The sequence below is a fragment of the Neovison vison genome, chromosome 2 (assembly GCF_020171115.1).
Source record: "Neovison vison isolate M4711 chromosome 2, ASM_NN_V1, whole genome shotgun sequence".
In the NCBI taxonomy this organism is placed as follows: domain Eukaryota; kingdom Metazoa; phylum Chordata; class Mammalia; order Carnivora; family Mustelidae; genus Neogale; species Neogale vison.
This window is the reverse complement of record NC_058092.1, coordinates 164,522,017-164,549,295: the sequence shown is the minus strand read 5'-3', so window position 1 is coordinate 164,549,295 and position 27,279 is coordinate 164,522,017. Positions and strand designations below refer to the sequence as shown.

At 47.4% G+C, this 27,279-nt stretch overlaps 2 protein-coding genes across 5 annotated transcripts in view; one reads left to right on the top strand and one right to left on the bottom strand.

The window, feature by feature from the left end:
• The window catches only part of STAMBPL1 (STAM binding protein like 1), a 47,545-nt gene extending 46,611 nt beyond the window's left edge, over positions 1-934 (top strand). For 3 of the 4 annotated variants that reach the window (XM_044239451.1, XM_044239452.1, XM_044239450.1), the window contains one exon: positions 613-934. In XM_044239451.1, the coding sequence (XP_044095386.1) occupies positions 613-669 (57 nt within the window). In that variant the 3' untranslated portion in view covers positions 670-934. The remainder of the gene's footprint in view (positions 1-612) is intronic. The other variant, XM_044239453.1, reaches the window with a different exon arrangement.
• A 7,367-nt stretch (positions 935-8,301) lies between these two features.
• Positions 8,302-25,209, bottom strand: ACTA2 (actin alpha 2, smooth muscle). The gene is made up of 9 exons (XM_044239477.1): positions 25,108-25,209; positions 20,549-20,702; positions 18,895-19,023; positions 16,144-16,254; positions 14,257-14,341; positions 13,713-13,874; positions 12,119-12,310; positions 11,049-11,230; positions 8,302-8,591 (listed from the first exon to the last, which is right to left on the bottom strand). The coding sequence occupies exons 2-9, from the start codon at positions 20,675-20,677 to the stop codon at positions 8,448-8,450; spliced, it is 1,134 nt and encodes a 377-aa protein (XP_044095412.1). The 5' UTR covers positions 20,678-20,702; positions 25,108-25,209; the 3' UTR covers positions 8,302-8,447.
• Positions 25,210-27,279: the final 2,070 nt, after the last annotated feature.

The window sequence follows — 27,279 nt, the reverse complement described above, 5'->3', positions numbered from 1 at the left end:
ACTGCTTAGTTTGGGGTTTTCTTATCCTGAAAATTCAGCAAGCTTTTTAGTTACTTCTGATTTCTTTGCACGATTATTTTATTTACAAGAGAATGCCAGTGTTTCTGTAGCACAGTTCATTGTGCATAAAGTTGCCTTTCCATTTATGGATCTATGGGATACTTAAAGAAATGCAGTTTTCCTCAGACTCTAAGCAGACAATGAAAGAAAATGATATTTATTTTTTCATGACTTCTTTCCACTCGATGTGGCCAGATTAATTTTGTCATAACAGTTCATTGGAAACTGTAATCATACTTCTGGGGTAGCCACAGATAGCCCCAAAGAAACACCATTTGATTATATCTTTTCTTTCTAACTGCTTGCCTGGTGGTTCTCCAGCAGTAACATCAGAGAAACGTTGCTTTGAAGTTAGAATCTACTTAAAGCGACAATTAACTTGGCAACCTCTGTCTGTGTGTTTCTGCTGGAAATGAATCAGTCCGATTCTCTCTGTTCTGATCGGAAACATCTTCAAAATTAGAAATGTTTTTAAGTTCGGAAGTCCATATTCCCTTTCTGCGGAGAAACAGGGTAAACATCATGATGTAAAACCAGTTTTTTCTCACCTAGATATGCAAACATGTGTTGGTAAAAGACATAAAAATAACCACACTGGACCTGAGGTGATGTGTTCTGAAGATGAACGCCGTCGACATGACTCTTCCCCGTGGACGTGCGGTAGCCGGATTTTCTTAACACGTTTCCTGAAGTGACTGATATTTTATATTTATACATTTTAGATCAGAAAGTTTGATATTTATTGTTCTTGCCCACTTTGAAGTTTTCTTTTTGGGTTGCTCTGTCTCCGGAGAGGTCACCGTTGTGTTACGTCAATAGTGTGAATCCCCCAGATACAACAACCACACAATAAATAATGCTGCAAACAACGGTATGTCTGGTGTTCGGAGAGGTCTCCGCGTGCGTTTTCAGTTTTCAGTGCTTTGCTGTATTTTCTTCCTCGTTCCTATCAAAGGCAATTCCAAACAAGAGATCCTGAGTGCTCGGGGGTCTCCCAGAGGGGCCATCCTGAGTGCTCGGGGGCCTCCCAGAGGGGCCATCTCCCAGAGGGGCCATCCTGCCACCCTTCCTATGGTCGAAGATGGGCAGTTACCACGGGGAAGACACCCAGCTGCACACAGGAGAGCCGTCTGGCGTTCAATGTCAAGCTCAGAGCTTTGTGAGCGGCCGATACCAGAACAGGGAGCTTCTACTCAGGGAGCAGGTGCCAAAGGGCTTCGGGGAGCAGACAATTCATTAACCTGATGGAGAGGAGTCAGAGCAGGGACGCTTGCGGAGAGAAGAATGAAAAAAGACTCAGATAAAAGCATACAGCTTGTTACTGTGAAAGTTAATAGAGGTGACGGGGAGAAGAAATGAGGTATAGGAAATAACTGATAATCCTCAGCCCAAGAGAATTAAAAAGAAAATCACTTGCAAAGTGCACTTGCAATGAAAAGCATCTAGCTACAAATCAAGGAACAGGAAACATGAAGAGAAATACCTTTAAGCTGAGCAAGGCGACATAAAGACCACATTACCGAGGCTTGGACTGGGGTTTGCAGCTGGTATCTGGATAATTCACGCTTTTACTTGGATCAAATGCAGGGGGGAGTGGGAGGTTTGTGGACTATGTTGGTTGAATTAGAAGGAAAAACATTGTGGAGACAGAATGTGACTGTCTTCAGAGGTAAAACGTTTAAAGAGGTTTAAGGTAAAATGAGGACACTAGAGGGCCCTCATCCCATCTGGCTGGGGTCCTTATGTGGAGGAGAGAGGAGGAGGCCAACACAGGGAAATCAAGAGGGGACACAGGGAGGTCTTCTCTGTCTGGCCGTCTACAAGGAAAGATGCTTCCAAAGAAACCAGACCTGACCACACCTTGATCTCAGACTTCCAGGCTCCAGAACTGTGAGAAAATAAATTTCTGCCATTTAAACCACTCTACCTGTGGTATTTTATTACAGCCGTCCACCAAACTCATACAGTACTTCACATTTACTGAGGTTGTTTTCTTTGGTTCTCACGGACAGAACTGGAAACGACGTTCTCTGTTGTCCTGCAGAAATTACTGTCTTCTCCACAGACCTTGTCAGTTATCAAAAAGCAAAGTGGGTTGTGTGTGGGTTGTGCTCAGCTCCTGAAGTGGCTCCCGGATTCTTGTGAGAAGTGTTTTGTTTGCGGAACGATTGGCATATATTTGAGATGCGGTGGCGGAGAAGGCCATATCCCAGGGTTGGCTCCGTGTCTCCCCCTGCTTCATCCCACGCCACAGACACGCAGGTCGTGCTGGGAAGACTGTGGTATTTCAGTTGCTTGGACTGAGACAAAGGTTTTCGTTGGGGAACCAGCCACAGTGACCCCAACACGTGGAAAGCAGATGTTTCTCACTTGGCCCGTCTGACAGAATTATGTAGCCGGAGAGTGTTTTAGGTGATGAGGATGCTTGAGGAATGTCATGTGTTCGGCACCGATCAAGAAAGAGAAGAAAACGTTCAGCTCCTTGTTCTTCTTAGAATTTAGTGTGTTATTTGTCATGAAGACAACAAATAATGCAAAAAACTCTCCTTTGTTCCCTCAAGAGACGTGTTGCCTTTTCTAGCATCTTGGCTCTTCATGAGGCAAGAACATCTTTCCTTGGGGACAGCCACATTAGTGGCTCTGAGAGATCCGTCATAGTGAGCCAAGAGTCCAAGAGGACTCTTTTTTTAGTTATCAAAAGGCATGTCTTTGTTTATGTTGTTCTGACTAAAATACCACAAACTGGGTGGCTTAAACAACAGACATTTATTTCTCTCAGTTCTGGAGGCCCAAAGTCTGAGGGAAAGCCCACACGTTCGGGCTCTGCGTAGGGACTCTCTCCAGGTTTGTGGACAGCCACCTTCTTTGGTGTCCTCACGTGATGGACAGAGCTCATCTCCCCCGAGTCTCTTACACGGACACTGATCCCATCATCAGGGCTCCACCCTCCTGACTCACCCCTACAGGACACTCCCCTCCACACACCATCACACCACAGATTAGATTACAACATATGGATTTTGAGGGGAGAGGTGGGAGGTACAGACATTCAGTCCGTAGCAAGGCCAGTGCCAAAAAGCTAATGTTTTATCCATTTGCCATGCTTTATAGAAGTGCTACTATATATCTCCTGAAATCCCATAATTACATTAAGTAGCATTCAAGAGCATGTGAATAACTGTTACTCTGTTCCCTGTGATCTGGTGTTCAAATGCCTTCCAACAGATTTACGGAATTAAGAAGATAGCTTTCAAAAAGAAAGTTGATTAAGTCAGACTTAATCAAGTCAGACTCGGAAGACCTGGGGATCATGACCTGAGCCGAAGGTAGAGGCTTCACCATCTGAGCCATCCAGGTGCCCCAAAAGCCAAAATTAAAAAAAAAAAACAAAAACCAACAACAACAACAAAAAACCCACCTCATTTAAGTAATGTCTATACCCATTGTGAGGCTCAAATCCACTACCCCGAGATCAAGAGCCCCACACACTTTGAGCCAGCCAGACACTCCAAAGTCAAATTTGAATAATAAAATCCGAGCTGATGACGAAGATGCCTGAGGCTTCTAGAACTCTGTCATCACACGCTTACTGCTGTGGGACACCCAGTCCCACAATAGATGAGGTCACTAGAATATTTTTAGGGTATTTAATTTATTTATTATATTTTATTAATATTTATTAATATTTGTTTATGATATTTATTTAAATATAAATATGTTTATGTTTATATTTATTAATTTTATTTATTTATTAGAATATTTTTAGAATATTTTTCTAAACGAAAAAGAATTTCATTTTACCAAGGACTGTTGACTTCTTGACTGGGTAAGATTAGAAATACAGGGGAAGGGGCTTCTGGGTGACTCAGTCGGTTGAGCGTCTGCCTTCAGTTCGGGTTGTGATCCTGGGGTGCTGGGATCCAGCCGTGCATCCGGCTCCCTGTTTGGCAGGGAGTCGGCTTCTCCCTGTCCCTCTGTTCCTCCCCCTGCTTGTTGTCTCTCTCTTTCTCTTAAATGAATATTAGAAATACAGGAGACAGAACTGACAAGAGCCATACCAATGGCATTTAAATACTACTTTTCTTCATGTGAAACTCAAGTGGTTTATGCATTCACATGGGAAAAGGCTATCTGGGGACATCCATCTGAAATCACAAGCATTTCATTTTTTTAAGAACAAGGGCTAGTTCTTAATTTGAGGGTGGAAATTGCCTGCTTCATATATTTTTTGTATGGGACAAGGGATGTCATTTTGTAGAGGGAGATCTGGTGGATGATTTTAGGCCGTTTCTTCAGGAGTTTCAGGTTGTATTGTATGCAGAGTGATCTAAAGAAGGGAGGAAATAATGGACCCAATGATAGGACGGAAGAATAAGCTTCAAAACCAAATGTGGAGGGAAAGAAAGAGACATGACCTAAGAAGAATACGGAAATACCACCTGTGGGACATCTGAGCTTCAGCCTCTGAAAAACTGTCCTTGACTACAGTGCGTAAAAGCCTTTTGTCCTCATCAGTTTTCCTTCAAGATAGTGTATGTCACAAAAGCAACGAGTCAAACCGTAATCATTTATATTCCCTCCAGACATCAGAGCGGGCATGGAGTGATGACAAGAACGTTCTGGAAGAGCTGTAGCCACCGGGAATAAATTAGAGAGGTGGCAGTCCCTGCATGTTCGTTTTCCCGATACATTTCTGACGATGACATGAAGAATTTAACCCATCAGATGAAGCACTCACAAATGGCGAATAATTCCAATAGCAAAACTTCTCACTCAAAATGGGCTTCCTGACAGAGGTGCTGTCTGGTTTGGGGACCGATGTTTCACAGAGAAAACGGTATGAATTCTGCTTGGGAAAATCACAGCCCAGTCATAGTCAAACTATGTGTCAGACTGTGTGTGGTCCCAGGCTTTGGGGTTCTCTTTTCAGTTCTCCACGGGGGCGCACTGTCGCATCTCGGCCTCTGCCGGGAACCGGGGCCACCGACATCCTACTTCCCCTTCCCCAGCCTCAACCCCCCTCAGCTCCCCCTCTATTTTCCTAGTTAACTCCTACTAAGTTTCTCGTAAACACTACGTCTTCAGGAGGGCCTCTCCGAGCCCCTGGCTGTAAGAGCCCGTCTGCCAGATTCATATTCCGCTTTTGTGACCCTCACTGCGCACCCCGGCTACCTGTGTACTGTCCATCTTCCTCTCCAGACTGGAAGTTCCATCTGCCAGAGCCACGCCTGTTCTCTCTGCATGACTCACACCTGTCCCAGCCCTAGTTGACAGCAGGTGTTCCTCGAGCAGCACCTGACCTAACGTGGGTCTCCTGGGAAGGAACATGACTTGTACATCCGGTTTTCATACTCTGATGTGGAACTCTAGGGCTGGCTCTTTCCCTCCTCCTCCCCCTACCCCTCCTCCTTCTCCTGCTCTTTCTCGTCCTTCTCCTCTTCTCCATATCTTTTCGAGTAAGCTTAGCGGCAGTAGTGGCTTCTGGTGGAACCGAGTGTGTTGGCGCAGACTCCTCTCCCCCTGCAATCAGGCCTTCCTCTCCAGGCTGCTCCGTGTTAGAAATCCTCCTGAAGATATCCGGGCTGGCCTGGTTCCACAGCGATGCCAAATGGACAACAAAGACTTATTTGGTTTCCAAAAAATAAAGGAGTAACACTCCCACCCATCTGTTCACAACACAGGTGTGAATCAATGTTCCTGGAAACCCGGGTCATCTTTTGGGGAGGGGGGGTGTTTTGCAGAAGCCTGTCATGGAAAAATTCATAGGTTTGGGAGTCCAGTTAAGGGAGGAAAGGGGATTCAAGCGGCAGCCAAATTGTTTGCTGGTTTTATGTCCTCGAGATTCATATGAGGCTCATCCACAAGACCCTGCCACCTGCCCAGGCTTTCAGGTCACGGGGCAACTTGTGGACTCAAGGGGAGGAGAACTGAGACTGGGCAAAGGTGCGTCGGCTCTGAAGCTGGGCGCTCACAAGGAAGGAGCGTTTCACGGAGGCTCCTTGAGTGAGTGGTTCTGGTTCTCCTGAGTTCTGCCTCTGGCCATGACTCTTGGATTCTCAGACTCTCCCAAGCCCTCCTTCCCTTAGTGCACGTCCCCTGGTGATCGACAGGAGGTGCAACAGGGCAGCAGACTGGTCTGTAAACCCTGTAGTGAGGATGGGCGTGGCTGGCAGGTTTTGCCAGAATTACAAGAGCGATCTGAGTACAGATCAGAGTACAGAGCTGAGTACAGCTACCTGCGCGAAGGCCCAGGTTTTACGACCTGGTAGGTAATGGAGCGCCCTTGCCTGGTAAGCATGAATCTGCAACTGGGAAATTTCCCTCAGTCGTAGCATGTCACAGCGGTTCTCGAATTTTGATGTGCGAAGGAATCGCCAGAGAAATCTGATTAAAACTCAAGCTTCCAGCCTCAGCTCCAAAGATACTAGCTCAGCAGGCTTTGGATTATGACCCAGGACTCTGCCCACTTAACATGAGCTCCCAGTGATGTTGACCTGTGTGGCCTGTGCTTTGAGGTACACTGGCCTAAGGGCTGAGAGCTGGGCTTGGAGCCAAGGTCAAGTTGCCCCTCTCCCAGTGGTAGGACCGCTCAGTTCCTCCAACTGTCTGACAAAAGGTAGTAAGAATACCAACTCCGTAGGCTTGTCGTTGGATAAAATAAGGTCTTAATATAGTTAGGACATGCCAACTCATTATTTGTCGTATTACTATTATTAACCCCAGCTGCAGGGCCAGAGAAGACGAGGGAAGAGGGAAAGCTTGGATTTTCTGGGCCAACCAGGCATCAAGTCTTGGGTAGGTCTGCAGTAAGATGCTGCAGAGACAGAGACAGACAAGAGATGGACACACACCCCTTGCATGAAGGACTGCCAGTGGTTGCTGACCCCCATTCAAACTTTCCCACATGAGGGACAAGCGGCACCCAGCTGGGGGGCTGCAGAGGACACTGAAGAGCCCGGGGAGAAAAGCACTTTCAGACTAAGGCCCCTATGAGTAGGGAAGGTGTTTCTGTGCCTCTTTGTACCTCCCAAGCCAAAATGGATAAAAGAGGAGTTGAAGTGGACAGCTCCTCTGTATAATGCTATTCAGGGAACAATTTCTGTTCCTTCCTCTGTGAAAGGGACATGATAATGATACCATGCCCCCCTCGTTCAGAAGAACACAAAAGGGAGGAGATGTATAAAGCCCTTTGTGTGGTGGGCCTTGGAGAGTCCTTCTCGTGTGATTCTCTCGAGAAGCATCCCTTCTCGTGTGATTCTCTCTGTAGCTATGGATCAGGAGAAGGGAAACTGAAATCCGAATGCATCATGAGATTTTAGAGCAGCATTTCTTGTTCTTTTAAGAACCTGTTTCCCCTGAAAGACTTAAAGTCAGACTTTCTTTTAATACCCATACGGATGGGCACAGCTTACAATGATTCGATTTCAGATTTTTCAACTTTATGATGGTGTGAAAGCAAAAGGCATTCAGTAGAAACTGTACGTCGAATCTGAATTTCGATCTTTCCCCTAGGCTAGCACTGTGTGGTAGATACTGTCTCCTGAGGCTGGGCGGGAGCTGCCAATACAGATCCCAAGGTCAACGACAGACACACTTCCCCCTATTTCGAACCCGTCTTTCACTGCACAGTAGTTCATAGATTACACAAGCTATCCAGCACTTGTCTTTTTATAAAATAGGTTTTGTGCCAGGTGGTTTTGCCCAACGGGAGCCTCGTGTCAGTGTTTGGAGCGCATCTGAGGGCAGCTGGGCTCATTAACCATGTTCCATAGCTAGATGCATTAAAATGCATTTTGACTTGCGGTATTACCAACTCAGGTTGGGTTTGTGGGGATGTAACCCATTGCAATTTGAGGAAAATCTGTATATTAATTGTTGCATATGTTTCATATATATTATAATCATACACCTATATCTCTAATACCCGGAGTTACTGTTCTGTTTTCACTCATCAGGCTCCCAGTACTGAGGTATTAAGACAGCAAAGTAATGTAATGACGGGAAAGTTGTGAGCTCAGGGTGGCTTATCCTACTGATACACTTTCATCCATGTTTCCATTTACTTCGTGTGTATTTTCAAATTATTTCCACTGACAGCATTTGCTCCGAACTTGCCAGGTTTGTGTGAGCGAGCCTGGCCTAGCCGTGTTGTGTCCCAGGATCCACCACCAGGGGGAGCCACTGGTCCACCTACAAAAGCAGGTGAACCACAGGGGGCCCAGCAGAGGCCAAGACTGCAGGTGACCAGTAACATATATCAGATTTATTAAAAAACACGTAGGTAACAAGTCAGAGCTTTGGCTAGGAATGATTTGGAAAAGAATTGAAGGCATTACTCCACATAACATTCACAGTTGTGTGCCAGAGACAGAGAGCAAGGGCGTGTTTTAGAAGCATTTGCGGTGGACGATGGAGGGCCCGGCCTCGTCGTACTCCTGTTTGCTGATCCACATCTGCTGGAAGGTGGACAGGGAGGCCAGGATGGAGCCGCCGATCCAGACAGAGTACTTGCGCTCCGGAGGGGCGATGATCTGTCGGCCGGGATGAGAAAGAAGGGCCGTTAAAAGCACTAGGACAGGGCCGGGCGTCCTCCCAGAGTCCAGACTGGGTGCACCTCGCTGGAGCTCCGTGGACAGCGGGGACAGTCTTGGCTGTCGGATGCCTGGCCCTAACCCCACCCTAACCCTAAGCCCAGGGAGGTAACCAGTGAATTTAGACTCTGCCTCTTTCCACCTCTTTCACTGAGGTGCACTGTTTCACACTGGGGGGGCTCAAGGTCCCCTGTTGGATGACATTTCCCTGGGGTAGGTCCCAATAAGTTGCCCTGCCTGGCTCTCCCTACTACCCAGGACTGACACGCAGGCCATGCTAACGTTCCTTAAATAACTGAATGGTTTAGAAGCAGAGAGAAATGACTCCGGATAGGGGTCCCTTCTACCTGCAGGAACCCCAAAACATAGCTACGGTGGAGCAAATTCCCAACCCCACTCCTCACTGGAATACTTGGGTACAGACAAATATGGACATTTGGGCAAAAAGACAAGGTATTTCCGAAACCACGGTGAAAAGGTTTAATTCCTGTCTATTCCCCAAGCTCTGTTTGAACGTGTATTTTTCTTTTTTTAAAAAAGATTCTATCTATTTATTTGACAGAGAGAGACACAGCAAAAGAGGGAACACAAACTTGGGAGTGGGAGAGGGAGAAGCAGGCTTCCCACTGAGCAGGGAGCCTGATGTGGGTTTTGAACCCAGGACCCTGGGATCATGACCTGAGCTGAAGGCAGATGCTTAACAACGGAGCCACCCAGGTCCCCCTGAACATGTATTTTTCATACAAGGAGCTGATATTTGCTGAGCATCTTCTATGTGCTTAACACAACGTTAAGCGTTTTACACATATTACCTCAAACCAGTTTAGAGAGTATTGAATTAGCCCCATGTTACACATGCGGAAAGAGTCTGAGAGAGGTTTAAGTAACTGACATTAGGTCACGCTGGTGGTGCTCCCATCAGACCCAATATTCAAACCTGGACCTCTCCCAGGTGAGGTTTTGTTTTGTTTCGTTTTGTTTTAGAAACAACCTTATCCTGTGGGGGTAATTCTAGATGGACAGAAAGGTAACAAACACAGTGTGGAGTCCCTATAACCACCACCATCCAGTCTGAGTTTTCCCTGAAGTCATCACCTTATGGCCCCAGATTTTTTTAACGGGTTTTCTCTCCCCCCACGGGAGTCACAAGTTCCGCATTCGTGTTATTCAAGAAGCTAGGTTTGGGTGAGCAGGAAACGGCCAGCTCTGGTCATGTACCACACCCCCACCTGGGCAGGCTTTGTCAGTGCGTTCACTGACCAGAGCTGACTGCACGTCTCCCCTCCCCCCTCCCCCCCACGTGGGAGTAAGAGGGAGACACCCGATCAGAGGAGCATCCAAGGAACACCAACCTTGGGAAAGAGTCTCTTCTCTCACTATACAGTCTTTCAGAGCCTGCGGTGCAGGCAGAGAACTCTGGTCTATCTATTTGTCTGTTACCTACAAACCCTTTTCAAAAGACGACAAGGGAGTGCAAGTAACAGAGAATGTGTCTGAATACTTCCCACGTGTGTGGTCTGCACGCAAGTGTCCTCTCTTCCACTCCCTGGGACATGGGTTAGAGAGTCCCAGCATGGCTTCTGACTTCAGAGCGGGAAAACAGCTTTGGAGAAGTCTCTAGGCACCTGTCAGTTTGCCTCCAAAGAACTGTCTGTTTCATCTCTGAGCTCCCATGACTGGGAGTGCACACACATAATAGAAGGGTCTTTGGTGGCTCGGGGACCGAACTTGGTCATCCTGGAGGGATTCTGCACTTCTGAGCACCTAGATCAAAAGGCCAGACAGAGAGCCGGAGATGCAACTCTAATTCTTGGCCACAGAGCTGCGATCAGGGTTGGCAGTGGAAAAAGAGCACATGGGATAGAAACTACAACATTTAAACCTCTTCGGAAACAGGTCCGTATCGTCTGATTTTTGGTAATGTTCTGTGCGTGAGATGCACGATTTCTGTGATGGGGAAAATGACGCAATGTATATTTCTAAGAGGTACGATGGAAATCATCTAGACTTACTGTTGGGATCGTTTCACAATACAGGCAAATATTAAATTAAGGTTGTACACCTGAAACTAATATAATGTTACGTGTGAGTTATATCTTGATAGAAAAGTCAAGGCATATGCCCATATGGGAGCTCTGTTGAACTTCACTCCTGAAAGTCGCTGATGGCCGAGGATGATTATAGGTGAAATTTTGTGCCAAATAATTTAGCTTCTCTGATGAACTGGACTGACTTACACCCTATAAAGGGTGGAACTTATGGATGTGGACCCACTGCTTAACCTTGGAAACCACGAGCACACGTGAGTACGACGTGGCCTCTGAGAGCCCGTCGCATCTGGTGATGGGTTGGCATCACAGCCGGCAGCACAGCTGTGGTCCCGACCCTGAACTATACCTTGATCTTCATGGTGCTAGGGGCCAACGCCGTGATCTCTTTCTGCATGCGGTCAGCAATGCCGGGGTACATGGTGGTGCCCCCTGAGAGGACGTTGTTAGCATAGAGGTCCTTCCTGATGTCAATGTCACACTTCATGATACTGTTGTAGGTGGTTTCATGGATGCCAGCGGACTCCATCCCTGCAAAGGAGACACGGGTCATGATCCTTGCGGGGGTGGAGGACAAAACCCAGGGCAGACTGGAAAAGCATCGTGAGCTGCTGGAGGGTCTTAGGCTGGACGGAAGATAGGCAGGCATCGCGGTGTGGGCACCTCCTGTCCTGATGGTCTCCACGCTCTCCCACCTCTTGTCTAGTGGGGAAGCCTTGCCTCTGCCGGTGCCTCCGGGGGGCAAGGGCTACAATATCACTTTGCTGGTGGGGGCGCAGAGCCTCAGGCTCCCCTCAGGAGGTTCCTACAGAGCCGTCGAGAGCAGCTGTAGCTTGGGACAATCCCAAGTCTCTCACTGTCTGCTCCCTTGCCAGCGCCCCTCAAAGCTAAAGGGTGCCGAAGCCCAGGGAGGTGCTTCATCCGACCCAAGCCCGGGCTCACCCCTCCAAGAACCCACCTTCTGTAAACAAGCAGGCTAACCTTTGTCTAAGGTCAGTGCTAATACAGGAACAAGCTCTTGGGTTTCCTCTCCCGACCCCCGCACTCCTTCCACAGTCTCAGCATTCAGCCTATCCTTCCCACCCATCTGGGGCTCCTGTGTCCTCAGCACAGGGAGCAGCTGACTTTTTTCACCATACCCCACCCCCCCCACACACACACCAAAGAGGCTTTGGGCTTGACTACAGCATAGATTATGTTGGCTTAGAAAGAAAACTCCTTTCCTGGCTTTTGGCGCTCCCTAGAAATCTGACACTCTCTTCCTTGCCCTGGTTTAGAAATGCATTTGGTCTTGCAGCCCCTGGCCCTCGTGACCACATGCAGAAGGGTGCTGAGAGCCAGGAGCTGGCTGGATTTGGGTTGGGAGGGTGCGGCTAAGATGCTCCGCCCCCTGCGCAGGGAGGGGACGCTGAAGCCTACCGATGAAGGAGGGCTGGAACAGGGTCTCCGGGCAGCGGAAGCGCTCGTTCCCGATGGTGATCACCTGCCCGTCCGGCAGCTCGTAGCTCTTCTCGAGGGAAGAGGACGACGCAGCTGTGGCCATCTCGTTTTCGAAGTCCAGAGCCACGTAGCACAGCTTCTCCTTGATGTCGCGCACGATCTCGCGCTCGGCTGGCAAAACGCAAACATGCAGGTTTGCGACAGGCGGTAAAAAAAAAAAAAACAAAAAAAAACCGCCTCCCTTCGGTGTCGCCCCCCAATATGGGTTCTTTCAAAAACGTGCGTAAATTCGATCTGCAACCCCAAATCCGTGATGACAATTAAACTACAGGCCCACGAGGGAGCCCCTTCTGTCCCTAACAGAGGGGAAAATACTACCTGGAAAACATGACGGGAAACATGCTAGCTACAGGCATCCTTCTGCATGATACATGTGGGACTTTTTTTTCAGGATTAACTGTTCACTGTCTGTTACACTTGTCCTACAATAGTTCGTTATATGGGGTTTTCAGTTGTCCAAGAAGTCTCATGCTTTGAGGCCCTCATGGTTTTCTTTTCTTTCTTCCTTCCTTCCTTCCTTCCTTTCTTTGACAGAGAGAGATCACAAGTAGGCAGAGAGGCAGGCAGAGGGCGGGTGGGGGGGGAAGCAGACTCCCTGCTGAGCAGAGAGCCTGATGCAGGGCTCGATCCCAGGACCCTGAGATCATGACCTGAGCTGAAGGCAGAGGCTTTAACCACTGAGCCACCCAGGCGCCCCCTGCAGGTTGAACTTCTAACCTCTTGGTTCCACCTAGACCCCAGGAGCCTTTTGGAGATCACCTGAGGTTCTTTGTAGGGAGCAGAAGAGCAACGTAGGAAGGAATTCAACTCCCTACCCCAGAAACTTTAACATCCACAGGGCTCAAGCTCGGGGTCTGTAATCAACCTCAGGTGTGTCCAGACACGGAAATGTGTGGACACCAGCAGATCGCTGGGGGGAGGGCAGGCAGCCAGGGCCATGGACAGCTTGCTGCCAGGCTGGTCTTCTGACTAGCTAACGATTGCTGGCTTACTGACTTACAGATGCGGAATTACTCAGTGCTGGGAATTCTTCGTGCTTGCTGTCATTCAATATGACAATCGTGTGAGGGGTGACCCCCCTCCCCATTCTACAGATGAGGAGACTGTGGTTTGTAAGGTTGGGTCACCTCGCTGGTGAGTGGCAGGACTGGGCCCCGGCCCTCCTCTGGTGTCTCCAAGAGCAACACCCTGGGCCCTTGGCAAACACTGCCCGATGTTGTCCCCCGTCTCTGCCCTCTCAATGTCCTACTTGTGAACAGAGGAGGTTAAAAAAATGTCCAAGTGATAGGCCCCCGCTTAGCTGTCCTTCTAGAGGTTTTCACCGTTCTTGAGGAAACCGTCTCATCACTTGGAGCAAAAAAGGGGCTGTGCCTGGCTTGGGGCATTGAAATCAAGCCTTGCCACCCACATAGTCTCCTCCCATTGCCTCCCTGGATGGTCCCCAGGGTCCTAGATGTCACTGTGAAGAGACATGGCCCTTTTGCCCCCCAGCCCTCACTCCTGCCCGCCTCACCGGTCGTCACGAAGGAGTAGCCGCGCTCGGTCAGGATCTTCATGAGGTAGTCGGTGAGGTCGCGGCCGGCCAGGTCCAGACGCATGATGGCGTGTGGCAGGGCATAGCCCTCATAGATGGGCACGTTGTGGGTGACCCCGTCTCCGGAGTCCAGCACGATGCCTGGGGAACAAATGGGCACAAAGAAAATCACCACGGCAGCAGGTGCGTTGCTGGTGGGGGGGGGGGGGCACCTGGGTGAGCGGAAGGGGAGTTTCTGAGCCTCTGATTTGAAAGAGAAGAGAGAAAGCATGGGACAGCATGGTCCGAGCAGGACAGGGCTGGGGGAAGATAGAGAAAGAGCAGGAAGAGAGAGAAAGAGAAAGGCCTGCTGGAAATAGAGCTCGAGGGCTTATTTTTTAAGGTTGGAAGAAGGCCTTTCTCAGGGCCGGGATTAGCCCTGTCCGGTCTAGCTACCCACCCCACCCCAAGTCCATCCAAACTCCATGTTTACAACCGTCAAAGCCCGTCATGGACGGTGCACCCAATCCGGGCTCCCACCTACCGGTCGTGCGGCCAGATGCGTAGAGGGACAGTACTGCCTGGATAGCCACATACATAGCCGGGACGTTGAAAGTCTCAAACATAATCTGCAAAGCAAGCCAAAGAGCTACATCAGGGATGTGACCAGTCTTGGCAAGAATGGTCAAGAGAGCGCCCCCTGCAGGTGGGCTCGGAACACAGCCGTGCCCGCCTGGCTCAGGGCAGAGGGCATGGTGCCCTGAGTGTGCAGGGAGGGGGAGGGGCAGTGCGCACCCGGGAGGGGTGGGGGTACGCAGGGGCTGGCCCTGGCTCCCACGAGACCTTGGAAAGCTCCCCAGCCTATCAGCTGACTGCTGAGGGCTTCCTTCCTGGTGTCTCAACTGTCCATGAAGGAGTTTGGACTAGGCGAGCTGTGGTGTGAGCAACCTAGGACGGACTAATGGTACTAAAGCCAAAGGCAAAGAAAAGATGACTTTCAGGTTTGGACTTCTCTGTTCTACAGAAGGGCAGCTTGGATCAGAAGTCCCCACCGGTTGGGAACAGGCCCAGTTCCGTGAATTGTCTGAGGTTCCTGTTCCGTCTGTTCCACTTTCTCATGGAGTTGCTGAGTCAACGTCAGCCCAAGAATCCAAGGCCACTTTGGCTTTAACGGAAGGGACCTCGATTCTGGAAGATGAGACACGCCCCCTGGAAGCAGAGGCCCCTATATGAAGGCCAGTGCCTCAGCTTACGCAGTCTAGGGACCAGACCAGAGCCGCTGCAGGCCACGGCTGAGAAGGTGATGCGCACAGAGATACCCCTGGGCCTCCCCTTCTCCACCTGCCAAACCCTGCCCGGTCTATCCGCCAGAACATCTCCCATTGCTTGCTAGATAGCCGTGATTCCCAACTGTTCTTCCACCCCCACACCATTCCCAGGGACAAGAACACCCATCAGAAACGACATAGCTCGCCATGTGGAGGACTCCCACGGGCACAGGTGTCCCCCTGCAGAGAATGACCGCCCGTGTGTTGGTGTAAGTGCCAAGAGCTCTTCTGAGGAAATGTCCTGCATATATACATTTATTGATCCCAAAAGATCCCAGGTCTGTTCCAGGCTTTGCTGCTTTGAGCTGTATGACCTTGTGGCAGTCACCCCTTGTATGCGATCCTTGAATTGCTCACTTATATAATCAAATATCTCATTATATAATCCCTTCTCTAACTCTTCATTTATAGACTACAAACTGCTTCACCTTGTTCAGGTTTAAAGAGACAATGCAGGTGACATGCTTAACCACAGCTTCAGTAGAGCAAGTATTAAGCTGACATTGGATGCTTCTGTTTGGTAGCTCATCCAAACTGGAAGGCTTGTCTGCCCAGTGGAATGGGTGATCTCCTACCCTAAGGTCTCTGGGCGTCACACAAGTCACAATAATGACAGTAAAAACTATTATTGTTGAACACTGCCAAGCACATATGACATTTTGCATCATTATTCTTCACATCAACACTTTGAAAAATAATAATACTAGTCTTATTCCCGAGACACACGGACAAGGAGGCCAGGAATCCAAGAAATTAAAGGGATTCATTAAGCTCGTGAAGCTGAGAAGCGACAGATTCCCCGCTGGATGTTAACCCACATTTTGAAATGATTTCTCCTTCCAAGTTTGTAACCTAATATGCCCAGCCTTTTCCATTATATATTCTAATTTCCTATTGCTTCTGGAGTCAAGGGGCCGTTCCTGCCCTAAGGGAGTGAGTAACATCATGATGTTTCTGTCCTTGGGAATCCCCAGGTTCCTGGGAAGTTGTTGGTCTGTGAGGAGACTGCTGGGCTGGGCCCCCTCTCTGCTCTCCTGCCCCGCACCTTTCAAACAGGACTTGCCCCAAACCCCATAGTGCTGGATCCTGGAGTGGCTCTTTACCTGGGTCATCTTCTCCCGGTTGGCCTTGGGGTTCAGGGGTGCCTCGGTGAGTAGGGTTGGATGCTCCTCAGGGGCAACACGAAGCTCATTGTAGAAGGAATGGTGCCAGATCTAGCGGGGGCCAAGGAGAAACTCGATGAGGTAATGTTGTGGGGGGCTGCAGACCCCCAAAAAGGGACCAGAATGAGCTACACGAAACTAGGACCAAATCATACGTTACAAGCACTCACCAAATGTCCATGTTTTTACTGACACAGACACGGAAGCTTAAAGACTGTGAGTAACTTACCCAAGGATTCACCTCGAGGAAGTGACTCAGCAAAAACCCAGACCCAGGTCAAGGGGGCGGGATGGCATAGTGGCTAAGGGCACAGGCCTGAGCGTCAAATCCAGGTTCAAATCCCAGCTCAACCACTTCTTGGTGGTGCGAGCTAAGGTAAATTTTAACCCTTCCCAGCTCATCTCACCGTCGGTAATATGAAAATAACTTGTCTGTCTTGGTGAGAACCCTAGAGTTACTATTCACTCCAGTGCCTGGCCCAGAATGAATATTATTATTATCACCCAACTATACCTTTGTTTAAAGTCATCTCTATGGCCAGTGTGGAGCTTGATCTCACCATCCCGACATCAGGAGTCTCACACTTTTTGGCTGAGCCAGCCAGGCACCAACTATAGCTTTTCCCCTATGACCACTTCAGTTAATATTCCTGGGAAAATGATTTAGTTTTGCAAGTAAATGAGTGAATGAGTAAATGAGTGAATGTGTGAATGGATGAATGAAACTGACCTGAAAAAGCTAGGTACCATTTTTAATACTTCTTGGGAAATTTCCCTCCATAACATATCCTAAGAAGACAGGTGTCCCTGTCTGTGTCTCCACACCCGCTGTCCCCCTCTCTGGTCTCCAGGGCTGGGAGAAGCCTGCCCTTGTGGACACACTCTGGACCTTCCATTTGTGGACAGATATCTGACCTTCAGGTGCTTTGAAAAAAGCCTGTGTCCACTGATAACTCATTCATGTGAGGTACTTTGGACATGAGTGTGTTTGCTTTGTGGTTGAACGTCCTCGATGCCAAGAAGAACAGACCATTGTAAAAAGGGCTAAATTAATTCTTTTTAAGGGCCCAAGAAGTCTTTGCTAGCACGGGGAATATGAGATTCATCCAGAACTGACACAAAACAAAACAAAACGGGAACTGCTTGCCAAAGTTTTTATAAATCGACAAAAGCCAGACTGACTTTAAAGAATTTTTATCTTGTCCCAGTGTCTTTGGTTCTGAAGTTGTGGTTTCTAGAAAGGAAAGATGGCTCTTGAAAGTTGTACTCCTTTGATGGGATAAAAGTAGCAGAGTGTTCAAGAAATCCCACAAGTCATGTTATATGCTGTGGTTACGTCAAAATTGAGAAAACAACCAACCAACCCCTCCCCTCGGCAAGCCTCTCTCCCCACCTCACTTTAAATTTCAGTTTTATAAGTGATTAAATGCTTTATTCCTCCCAATTCTCTCAGTGCGTGCATTCTGAGATGCTGCTCAGAATCAGTATCTCCACGGAGAAACTCTCAGAGTGTTTCCTACTGCCATTAATACCTTCTTCTCCGTGCAAACTGCAGCCCTAACCAAATCCGGCATCTCAGAGAAAGCAAACCTAACGAAATGCTGTTGTAGGGAAGTAGCATCCTTGGCATTTTTACTGATAAATTCTCGCAATACTATTTTCTTTTAAACTGGTGAGGTTGTGTGTGTGTGTGTGTGTGTAGGGAACTGACAAATAAAAGTCCAGATATCATGATTCTAATATTTTGCTACATTTAAAAAAATTAGTGCCATTTTCCCATTAGCCTGTCTGCTTTTTCTCCAATCACTTGTTTCTATGATGCCTAATAATAAACATTAAAATCCTAGGATTTGGGGCACTGGGTGGCTCGGTCAGTTAAGTATCTGACTCTTGATTTCAGCTCAGGTCATGATCTTAGGGTCGGGAGATGGAACCCTGCACTGGGTTCCACGCTGGGTGTGGAGCCTGCTAAAGATTCTCTCTCCTGCCTCCTCCTTCCCTCCCCACCCTCATTCACCACCCCCTCAATCTTAAAAAAAAAAAAAAATAAATCCTAGGATTTAACTCTTTCCACAAACTCTTTTATATTAAATTGGGAGATAAAGCATTCACTTAATGCAACACAGAGAGGTACTTTCTAAAATATTTAAAAATTTGTGTCTATTGCTTGAGCTTCAGTATAATGGGGAACATTCAGCAATGTACCAAATGTGCAATGTCATGACTCCCGCTTCTAGAGCGAAAACTAAAACACTTAAAAGAAACACTTAAAAGAAATTCAGGGTGATTGCTGAAAAGCTTTCCAGCGTGGGCCGGGCAGAGCTGCTCTGGTTCCTCTCCGCCACTGGGAGGCGCAGCCTTCCCGCGGCTGGTGAGAGCAGGGAGGGCGGGGTTGGGGGGTGGGTGGGAGGGGGAGGTGATTCTCCTGGCTGCCCTCCCTGGGAGGGAAATCCAGTTAACTGAGCCAACAGACTGTTAATTCCTACCACTGGCAAAGGACTACTGCTCTCCTCTGCAGAACCCTCTCCCTCTAATTAGTTTATAAATCTTGTTAGGCAGGGATTTTTTTTTTTTTTTCAAAGAAGCATTTCAGGATTTTTTTTTTTCCCCCAACCGTAGCAAAATCTTTTGAACCAGGGCCACGCAAATTATGCATCCTGAGGTCTCGACCTACAGAAAAGTTCCTGGTACCTTTTCCATGTCGTCCCAGTTGGTGATGATGCCGTGCTCTATGGGGTACTTCAAGGTCAGGATTCCCCTTTTGCTCTGTGCTTCGTCACCCACGTAGCTGTCCTTTTGTCCCATTCCCACCATCACTCCCTGTAAAGATTCAACACAGCCTGAGTCAGCCTCCTCCAGAACTTGCAAACTGAGTCCGATCCAATCACGAAGGGTTAAATCATTGCAAGAGGAAGTTCTCTTTTAGTTCCAGCAACTTGATATTCTGTATCTAGTGGCTCTGCTCTTAAACAACATCCCTCAGTGGATTGGCAACAGACCTGATCCATCTCCAAACAGTAGACGGCCTTGTGGGTTAAGCAACTTTACACTATAAATTTTTATCTCCTCTGTTTCTTAATGAGTTCTGTTAGGGTAGACACTGTCCTTGTCTTGTTCGCCTTGAGAACAAATTTCCCAGCAAGAATTTATCGCTCAGGAATTACTTGTGAAATGAATGCATGTTAGTTAGAGGGCACTTTGCCTCTTGTTAACCCTTGAACCTGTACTGTTAAAGCGGTTGCCCACGTAAGAGATGTGAATATTTTCTAACCATTATAAGCAAAAGTATTATATTGACAAACGAGAGCTCGGTGCTTGATTTCTAATGGATAAATCCGTACCAATCAACATTAAGATGTTTGCCTAAATTAGTCGGAAGTATATTTTTAATCACTGAAGTGCAGCTTAAAAAAAACAAAAAAAAAAAACCAAGAGAAAGGACATTGTCGTTGCTGGGATTTTAAATGGCACCGGAGGGCTTGTTTCAGAATTGCAAAAACAGTTGTTGCTATTAGAGCCGTAAATAGTGGTTTGTACGAATATCTCCATTGCACGCAGTTCAACAAAGAGACAGATTTCAGATTTCATTCATGGGACGTGGCTATTATTATTATTCGTACGACTATATGCCAAACTGAGAGTCACGGACGTTAGTCAGACAAGCTCCACAAGCAACGACATTGCCGATGCAGAAGAAGACTTTCTAAGATGAAAGGTGGCGGCCCCCAACATTTTGTTTACACATAATGTTCTATAAAATTATCATGTGGCTGTCCACGGATGTCACCAACCCCTAAAATATGTAAAATTGCACTTGGCAGCAAAGCCTCCTTTTGTCTAATATCAAGATCTTTGAGAGGGAGTGACCTAGGCATTTATTTTAATCTCCTTTCAAAGAGGGACTGTGGTTTGCATTCCTGGGTAATTCACAGTATTTCTCATGATGATAATGATCGTACTGAGACAAAAAGGAATGTGAGAAAAGGTTAACTTTATGTCCGACAGATACCCACTAGATAATCTGTCTACATGGTCTCTGAAATTCGTACTTATTCCTAGACATCAATCGTCAGAGGTCTGTTTTTAACAAGGTTACATCATTTCTGGAGAGACCATGAGAGACAGTCTGGGGATACTCACGGACACACAGAAATAGAGCGACCTAACCTATAACCCCATTTCTCTCTATTCCAATCAGAATTTGTTTTATTGAATACATTTGATGGGCAATGTTGTGCAAATTTAAGGTGCACACCTGTTATCTTGATACATTTATATCTTGTAATGGGACTGTCAATGTAGCGATATTTATCACATTCCATAATTGTAGTACGGTATTGCTTACCTGGTGTCTGGGGCGTCCCACGATGGATGGGAAAACAGCCCTGGGAGCATCGTCCCCAGCAAAGCCGGCCTTACAGAGCCCAGAGCCATTGTCACACACCAGGGCGGTGCTGTCCTCCTCTTCACACATTTTGATGGAGCTGCTTCACAGGGTCCTATGGGAACAGGGATGAAGCCCACCCAGCTGTCATCCAGTGATCGTGGCCCTTAACTGACCACTCCTACTCTGTACACCTAGAGTGCACACCACAGGCCCTTATCACAGCATTTATTTCAAAGTACTTTAATTAGACTGAACGCCTTTTATAAGCCACAATTCAGAAGTCCATGTTCATACAACTGACCCCCAACACTGTGCCTGGCTTATCACATGTGCTCAGAAGCACTTTAAAGAATGACCACGCAGGGGGCACCTGGATGGATTAGTGGGTTAAGCACTGCTTTTGGCTCAGGTCATGATCTTGGGGTCCTGGAGTTGAGCCACATATTAGGCTCCCCGTTCAGCGGGGTGTCTCCTTCTCCCTCTGCCCTTCCCACTGCTTGTGCTCTCTCTCTCTGTCTCGCTCTCTTTCTCTCTCTCTCAAATGAATAAATAAAATCTTTAACAACAACAACAAAAAATGACCAAGCAAGTGAATGAATGAACAAGTGTAGAGCACAGAAGGGGAGTATCAGACTAGGAGACCAGATCTTCATGCAGATAAGTGACTTGTCATATGTTAAAGAAGTTTCTGGAATTTGCTGTCTGTACCAACCCAAACACATTCCTCTGGATAGATTATCACGTTAAAATATTTTCTTGAGGGGCGCCTGGGTGGCTCAGTGGGTTAAAGCCTCTGCCTTTGGCTCAGGTCATGATCTCAGGGTTCTGGGATTGAGCCCCGCGTTGGGCTCTCTGCTCAGCAGGGAGTCTGCTTCCTCCTCTCTCTCTGCCTGCCTCTCTGCCTACTTGTGATCTCTGTCTGTCAAATAAATAAATAAAATATTTAAAAAATATTTTCTTGACAAGGTAGATTTTGAGGGGTGGGCAGCATGGGAAAATTTGGAAATGCTGAGAAGTTGAAATGTTAAATGTAAAGTGTTGAAAAGGGAAATCTCTTCTGGGTTCCAAGAACTGTTGTTTTACCTTTGGAAAAACATTAGAGCCAATTGAAACTTTCAAAGAAAGTGCTTTAAATTTTAGGGACCACAGTTATTCTCCATTAATAAAAATCATAGCTAACTTAAACATCCATGTGAGGGAAAGTCTAAGAAATTGCACATTGGGTAGTAGGATATCTTGCTGCCATTAGGAAAGATAAAGGACAGGAAAAAGTTTATTTCATGTGAGAATAATTGATTAGAGAAAATAACATCGTATGATCCTATTTTAAAAATGTATTTTTATGCATCGAGAAAAGATTAATTATATTTACCAAGACATTGATGGATATTACTTTAAAAAGTGGTTTTTAAAGAAGATTTTACTTATTTATTTGAGGGAGAGACAGTAAGAGAGAGCACGAGAGAGGAGAAGATCAGAGGGGGAAGCAGACTCCCTGTGGAGCTGGGAGCCCGATGGCGGGACTCGATCCCGGTACTCCGGGAGCATGACCCGAGCCGAAGGCAGTCACTCAACCAACTGAGCCACCCAGGCACCCCTTTGTAGGTGTTTTTAATGATCTTCCCTGGGCCCCGTCATATTTTCTAAGCTGAGCATGCCTTCTTTGGTAATAAAACAATATGTTTAATATCCTACTCCTATGCTTGGATCCTATCACCAAATTTGAAAAAGTTGAAGCAGAAGTAGCAACTTTATAGATTTGGGAAATTGAAGGTCTGTTAGACCGTTTTCATTCACTGCCCTCATTTCCATTAATGAGAAAATACAGAGGAAATGTTTTGCTCAAGGGCGCTGGAGGCAGAGCTGAATCCAAGATCAGGTCCCTTTAGCTAGCCCCTTAACTTTCAATTTAGATGCCTTCCATTTTTCCGAGCAGACTTAGGTGGACATATCTTGTAAAGAGAGGGACACCCACAGTTCTCTGCTCCAGTTTGAGATTTTAAGATTTCAAGCCGAGGAGGATTCTTGTAAACTGGTGAGCTCACTACAGATCCGGAACCAGATATGAAAGACAATTCTTTTAAGGAAATTTCTGGGGTGTGAGAAGAGAAAAATAACAACACCAAATAAACGTTTTGCAAACAAAAAAACAAAATCAAAAACAACAACAATGACAACAACAACAAAAAAAATGCTTTGTAATTTTCTAGATCATTCCCAGGAAATCAATGCTATATCTGTCCAGATGCACTGTAACCCTTTGCAAAGAGTGTGAACCTCAGCTGAGGCCATGCATTTTACAATCTGGATCAGATACTGTTCTCTACAACTGACAAACAAGGAAATCAAGAGTCGATGAATTGAAGTGACCTGTCCAGGTTCCCAACACTGGTAAAGTTCGGACCACGGAGATAACAGAGCATGATGATGATTATGGGCTTGGGCTCTGCAGTCAGACCACTCGGGTTTGAGTCTGGACTCCACCCCTCAGAAGCCCTGTGACTTAGTAAATTATTTAATATCTGTCAATCACAGTTTTCTTCTCTGTAAGACAGCAAGAATATCAGTTCATGCTATACAGGGTTCTTATGATGGAGGGTTAGTTTTTTTTATAGAAAGCACTGAAAATAATTTGTAGTGGCATACACATTATGAGTTCTCAATAAATGTTCAAGTTATGATGATTAGTATAATTATATAATTATCCTCATTATCCAGATCTCTGTATCTCTAGTCTTGGCTTGCTTTCCATACTGCCCCCAGGCATAGCGTGGAGAGCCTTGACCTGTGGAGTCCACTTGTCAGAATGGAGAATGAAACAGATCAACTCGCTCTTTCCCTCCCCAGCCATCCCTTCCTTTCCCAGACTGGATTCCAACTTCCCAACTGGATTCCATTCAGCATTCACGTGATTGGGCTTCTGACCTCGCAGACTAAGAAGCTGGAGAAGTGAGAAAGGCAGAGGAGACAAGACTGAACCGTCAGTAAGAGACAGAGGCATGTGGGAGAGCCAGCCAGCTCCAAGAGGCAGGCTCCCCCGGGAATGCATTAAGCAGACTTTCCAAACCAAAAGAGTTGAAGATGCAATGAATTATGTGGCAGTAGAACACTCTGAAAACGTGACAAGAGGATGTCCTTACTACCTCTCTTCTTGGCCAGGCAGGCTTGAAGGGAGTGTTTGGGTAATACTGCAGAGAACGAAAGCTGACCCCCAGTGTCAGAACGCATGCAGGGGAAAAAAAAAAAATCTCAAAATTCAGTAAATATATTTTTATTTGGCAAAAAAAAAGTCCACGAGCGATTTTCTAATCTCTCAGATGAGCACTGCCATTGGAGAAGAATTCTCTGAGTCCCAGGAAAGAAGCTGGCTCAGTGATTTACAGCCCTTATCTGTAACCTGAATGAGCAGCTCAATTTGGAGCAAAGCATTTCCTAATTAGGTAAAACACACTCGAGTGTCTGCATTTGGAACTGCCCCCTGGCCAGGGGGGTTGCTCCAACTGTTTCTCGTGCATCTTGTGCCAAAAATGAGTAGTTAAGGCGGGGCGGGGTGGTGGGGGAGTGGAGAACACTGCAGTTCCCAGCTCATCCCTCTTGAAATGCAAACCATATTTAGTCAAGGATCACAAAATGGAAGGAAAAGCTCAGTGTGAAAACCCCAGTCCGGGCTGAAGCAGCCAAGCCCTGATTTACAGGGAAGTTGAAGTTCAGCTGGGGGGAGGCAGGGCTGGCTCTGCAGTCCTGCCCACCTCACCACCTCACCTGGGGAGACAGAAATGCAAAGCAGACCTCCCATAGGCTGAGACCAGAGCAGCTCTCAGCTGCACGCCACTGTGCTCCCTCCCTCTTGAATCACAGAGAAAGATGCAGCGGGTTTCCTGCTGCACTTGGCTGCAAATGACCAATGGACCATGCAATGCACATTCTGAGGCATAGATTCACAGACATTCTCAAGAGACGTGCCTTTCCTACAGCAGACACTACCAATCAGAGCCTAGGAACCCAGAAGCAAACACGCAGAGTCAACATCAAAGACCAGGCAAGCGGGCTCTCTGTTCGCTTTTAAAACCCACTTCCAGGCACCCTTGCTGCACACAAAAAAACACAGTCCAGTGAGAAGTCCCCATACCAAACCTAACCACAAACAAATGCTGGAGTTTCCAGCGTCCAAAAATAAATAAACGTGTGATTTACTGGAAATCACTAGTCTGCGTCTCTGAAACGCCTGCGAGATCTGGGCTGCTGATTTAGCATGAAGACATCCTCCAGGTGACACACGGATTCCGTCTCATCTCCCTTTTGCCCTCCTCCCCCACACCCAACAGCACCTTCGCTTTGTTTTTCAAGTTGAATCACTAGCGGCTAAGAGCTCCAATCATTTCTCTACTGCCCTGCTCATTCAGGAATTCCAGAGCGCGCCAGCCCAGCCCGAGCTCCAGCGATGACGTCTGGTCGCACTGAGTAGTATCAGAGCTGCCGGGATCTGGAAGTCACATCCCTGGGTCGGTGCCACTTACCCTGACGAGGCTCGGCTGGGTTCCTCTGCTCCGGGTGGTGTTCGGGGAGGCTGAACGCTGAAGGGTTATATAGCCCCTTGGCCTGCTTCCCTCCCACTGGCTTCCCAAACAAGGAACAAAGACAGACTTGGGCCCAGCGTTAGGGCTAACACAACCATATAGGGACCTCAGCACAAAACTCTCTAATCTGGGTGGCCGGAGGTCTGGGTCTCTTCCACCGCATTCCACTGCTCTGCTCAAGGAGCGGGGAGGCAGCTCAGCTGCCAGAGGGAGATAAACACCCCAAGCCTCCAGAGCCACTCCTGAGATGCCCAGAGACACTGAGCTCCTTGTGTGATGGGGCAGACACAGGCCCGGCCGCACGTTCCTGCTCTCCCGCTGGCGTTCAGGGCATTTCTGAACGACCTGAGCATGGAGAGGAGTGGCCTCGAGAAGTAGGCACTTAAAAAAAAAAAAAAAAAAAACTCCTCTACGAAGGTGGCCTGCAATGGAGACATTGCTCCAAATGATCATAAGTAGAGAGAAAGAGAGAGACGTGATTTGACGGCCGTCATGCTGTTTCTGAGTCGAGTCCGTGTGTGGTGTTCATGGACCCAGGAACTGAAGTGCAGACAGGGTTGACGGGCCCCTGTTTCCCAGAGGAGCCTGGGGACTCAGCATGACCTTGACCACTTAGTCCTTCGGCACATGGCAAATGCCCACCAGCTATGACCAAGGGATTTAGCAGAACGATGATGGGTCACTTTTGACCAGAGTCTATGCCGCCCCTTGTCCCAGAAACAGTTTGGGAGAGAAAGGGGTGTGTTCAAGGGTGGTGGGGGGATCCCTCTGACCCCCCTCTCTACCTGCTGACCCATTTGACAGGTGACAGAGAGGCAGGTGAGTATCTCAAAAACAGGCAGGCAGTGGGCATGGATCTGGCTGTGAGCTCTCTGCCCAGGGGTCAGTGGGGAGCTTCAGTGTTTGACATTATCCGCTCTTCTCCTCCAAGCCAGGGTCCTAACTAAATTCATAATAGAAATCTTGTGGATGGACAGAGTGAGTGCTTCCAGACCGCTGAACAGGAGAGCAGTCCCAGAATGAATGGCTTTATTTGACAGCTGAGAGCAGCTGTTCCCTCCCGTTACTGGGTCTGGTACGTTGTTGGATTGGTGGTACGCACGCACATACACGTGTGTTCATCTTGGAGAGGCGGCACTGCGGATTAGGAGAACATTTCAAATGGCTTAAGACTACATAAATAATAACGGGTTTCTCTGTGTTTTTCGGAATCTGGCCAGTGGGTCTACTTTTTATCAACCAGAAAACAACAGTCTGAATGCTCAAATATGAAGATTTCATAATGTAACGTGAAATTTGGTCTGCAGGACTAAACCAGTGGTTTTTAATCTCAGGGACCAGGTGAAGCAAAAATCCCTTGTTTTCCTGGTTAGAGGGCCTTTGGCCTAGAGGTCATATTCCCATCTCAGGGAGTGGCTGTGTCATGCCTGGTAACTTTGTAAGGCGACTATCTCTCTAAACACCACAGACAAGACTTGTGGCACTTACCTTACTAATTTTTGCATTAGTTTCCTCCTTGATAATGGTAGTGTATATGACAGCCCTGACAATAACCAGACTGATGTAAACAGACATACTTACAAGGAGATACAAGATTTAGTTTTTCTTAGGAGCTTTTTGCCCTTTTTCTCTTTCTCCCTCCCCTCCTTTCCTCCCTTCCCGCCTTCCTTGTCTCTCTTCCTCCCCACCCGCTCTTCCTTTTCTTCATCTGTGATACTAACCAGAGAGGACCTATAATTGAAAGTAAATTTCTGGGCAGGTGATTAAATAGTCTCATTGTCTGGTTTGAGATTTATACTTCTGTGCCCATCCAAGGCCCTTCACTGAGGGAAAGCAGCACCCTGTGCGTATGTGCGTGCACACAGAAATCTCCAGCCAAGTGGCCAGATAACTTCTGTATCCAAGGAGCTACGAGCCAATTAGGAAAACAGAAGTGTCTGATGGCTCGGCTGCCGTTCAGGAAAAGTATAAAATAAATTCCAAACCCTAAGCACATAGTCAAGAATCCTCTCCAGACGTGCTGTTCCACAAACATCACGAATTCCGTCTTGGTAGCATTACCCAGTGATGATTTATGACCAATCCCTGAAGATCTGGGAAAAGTTTCATCCT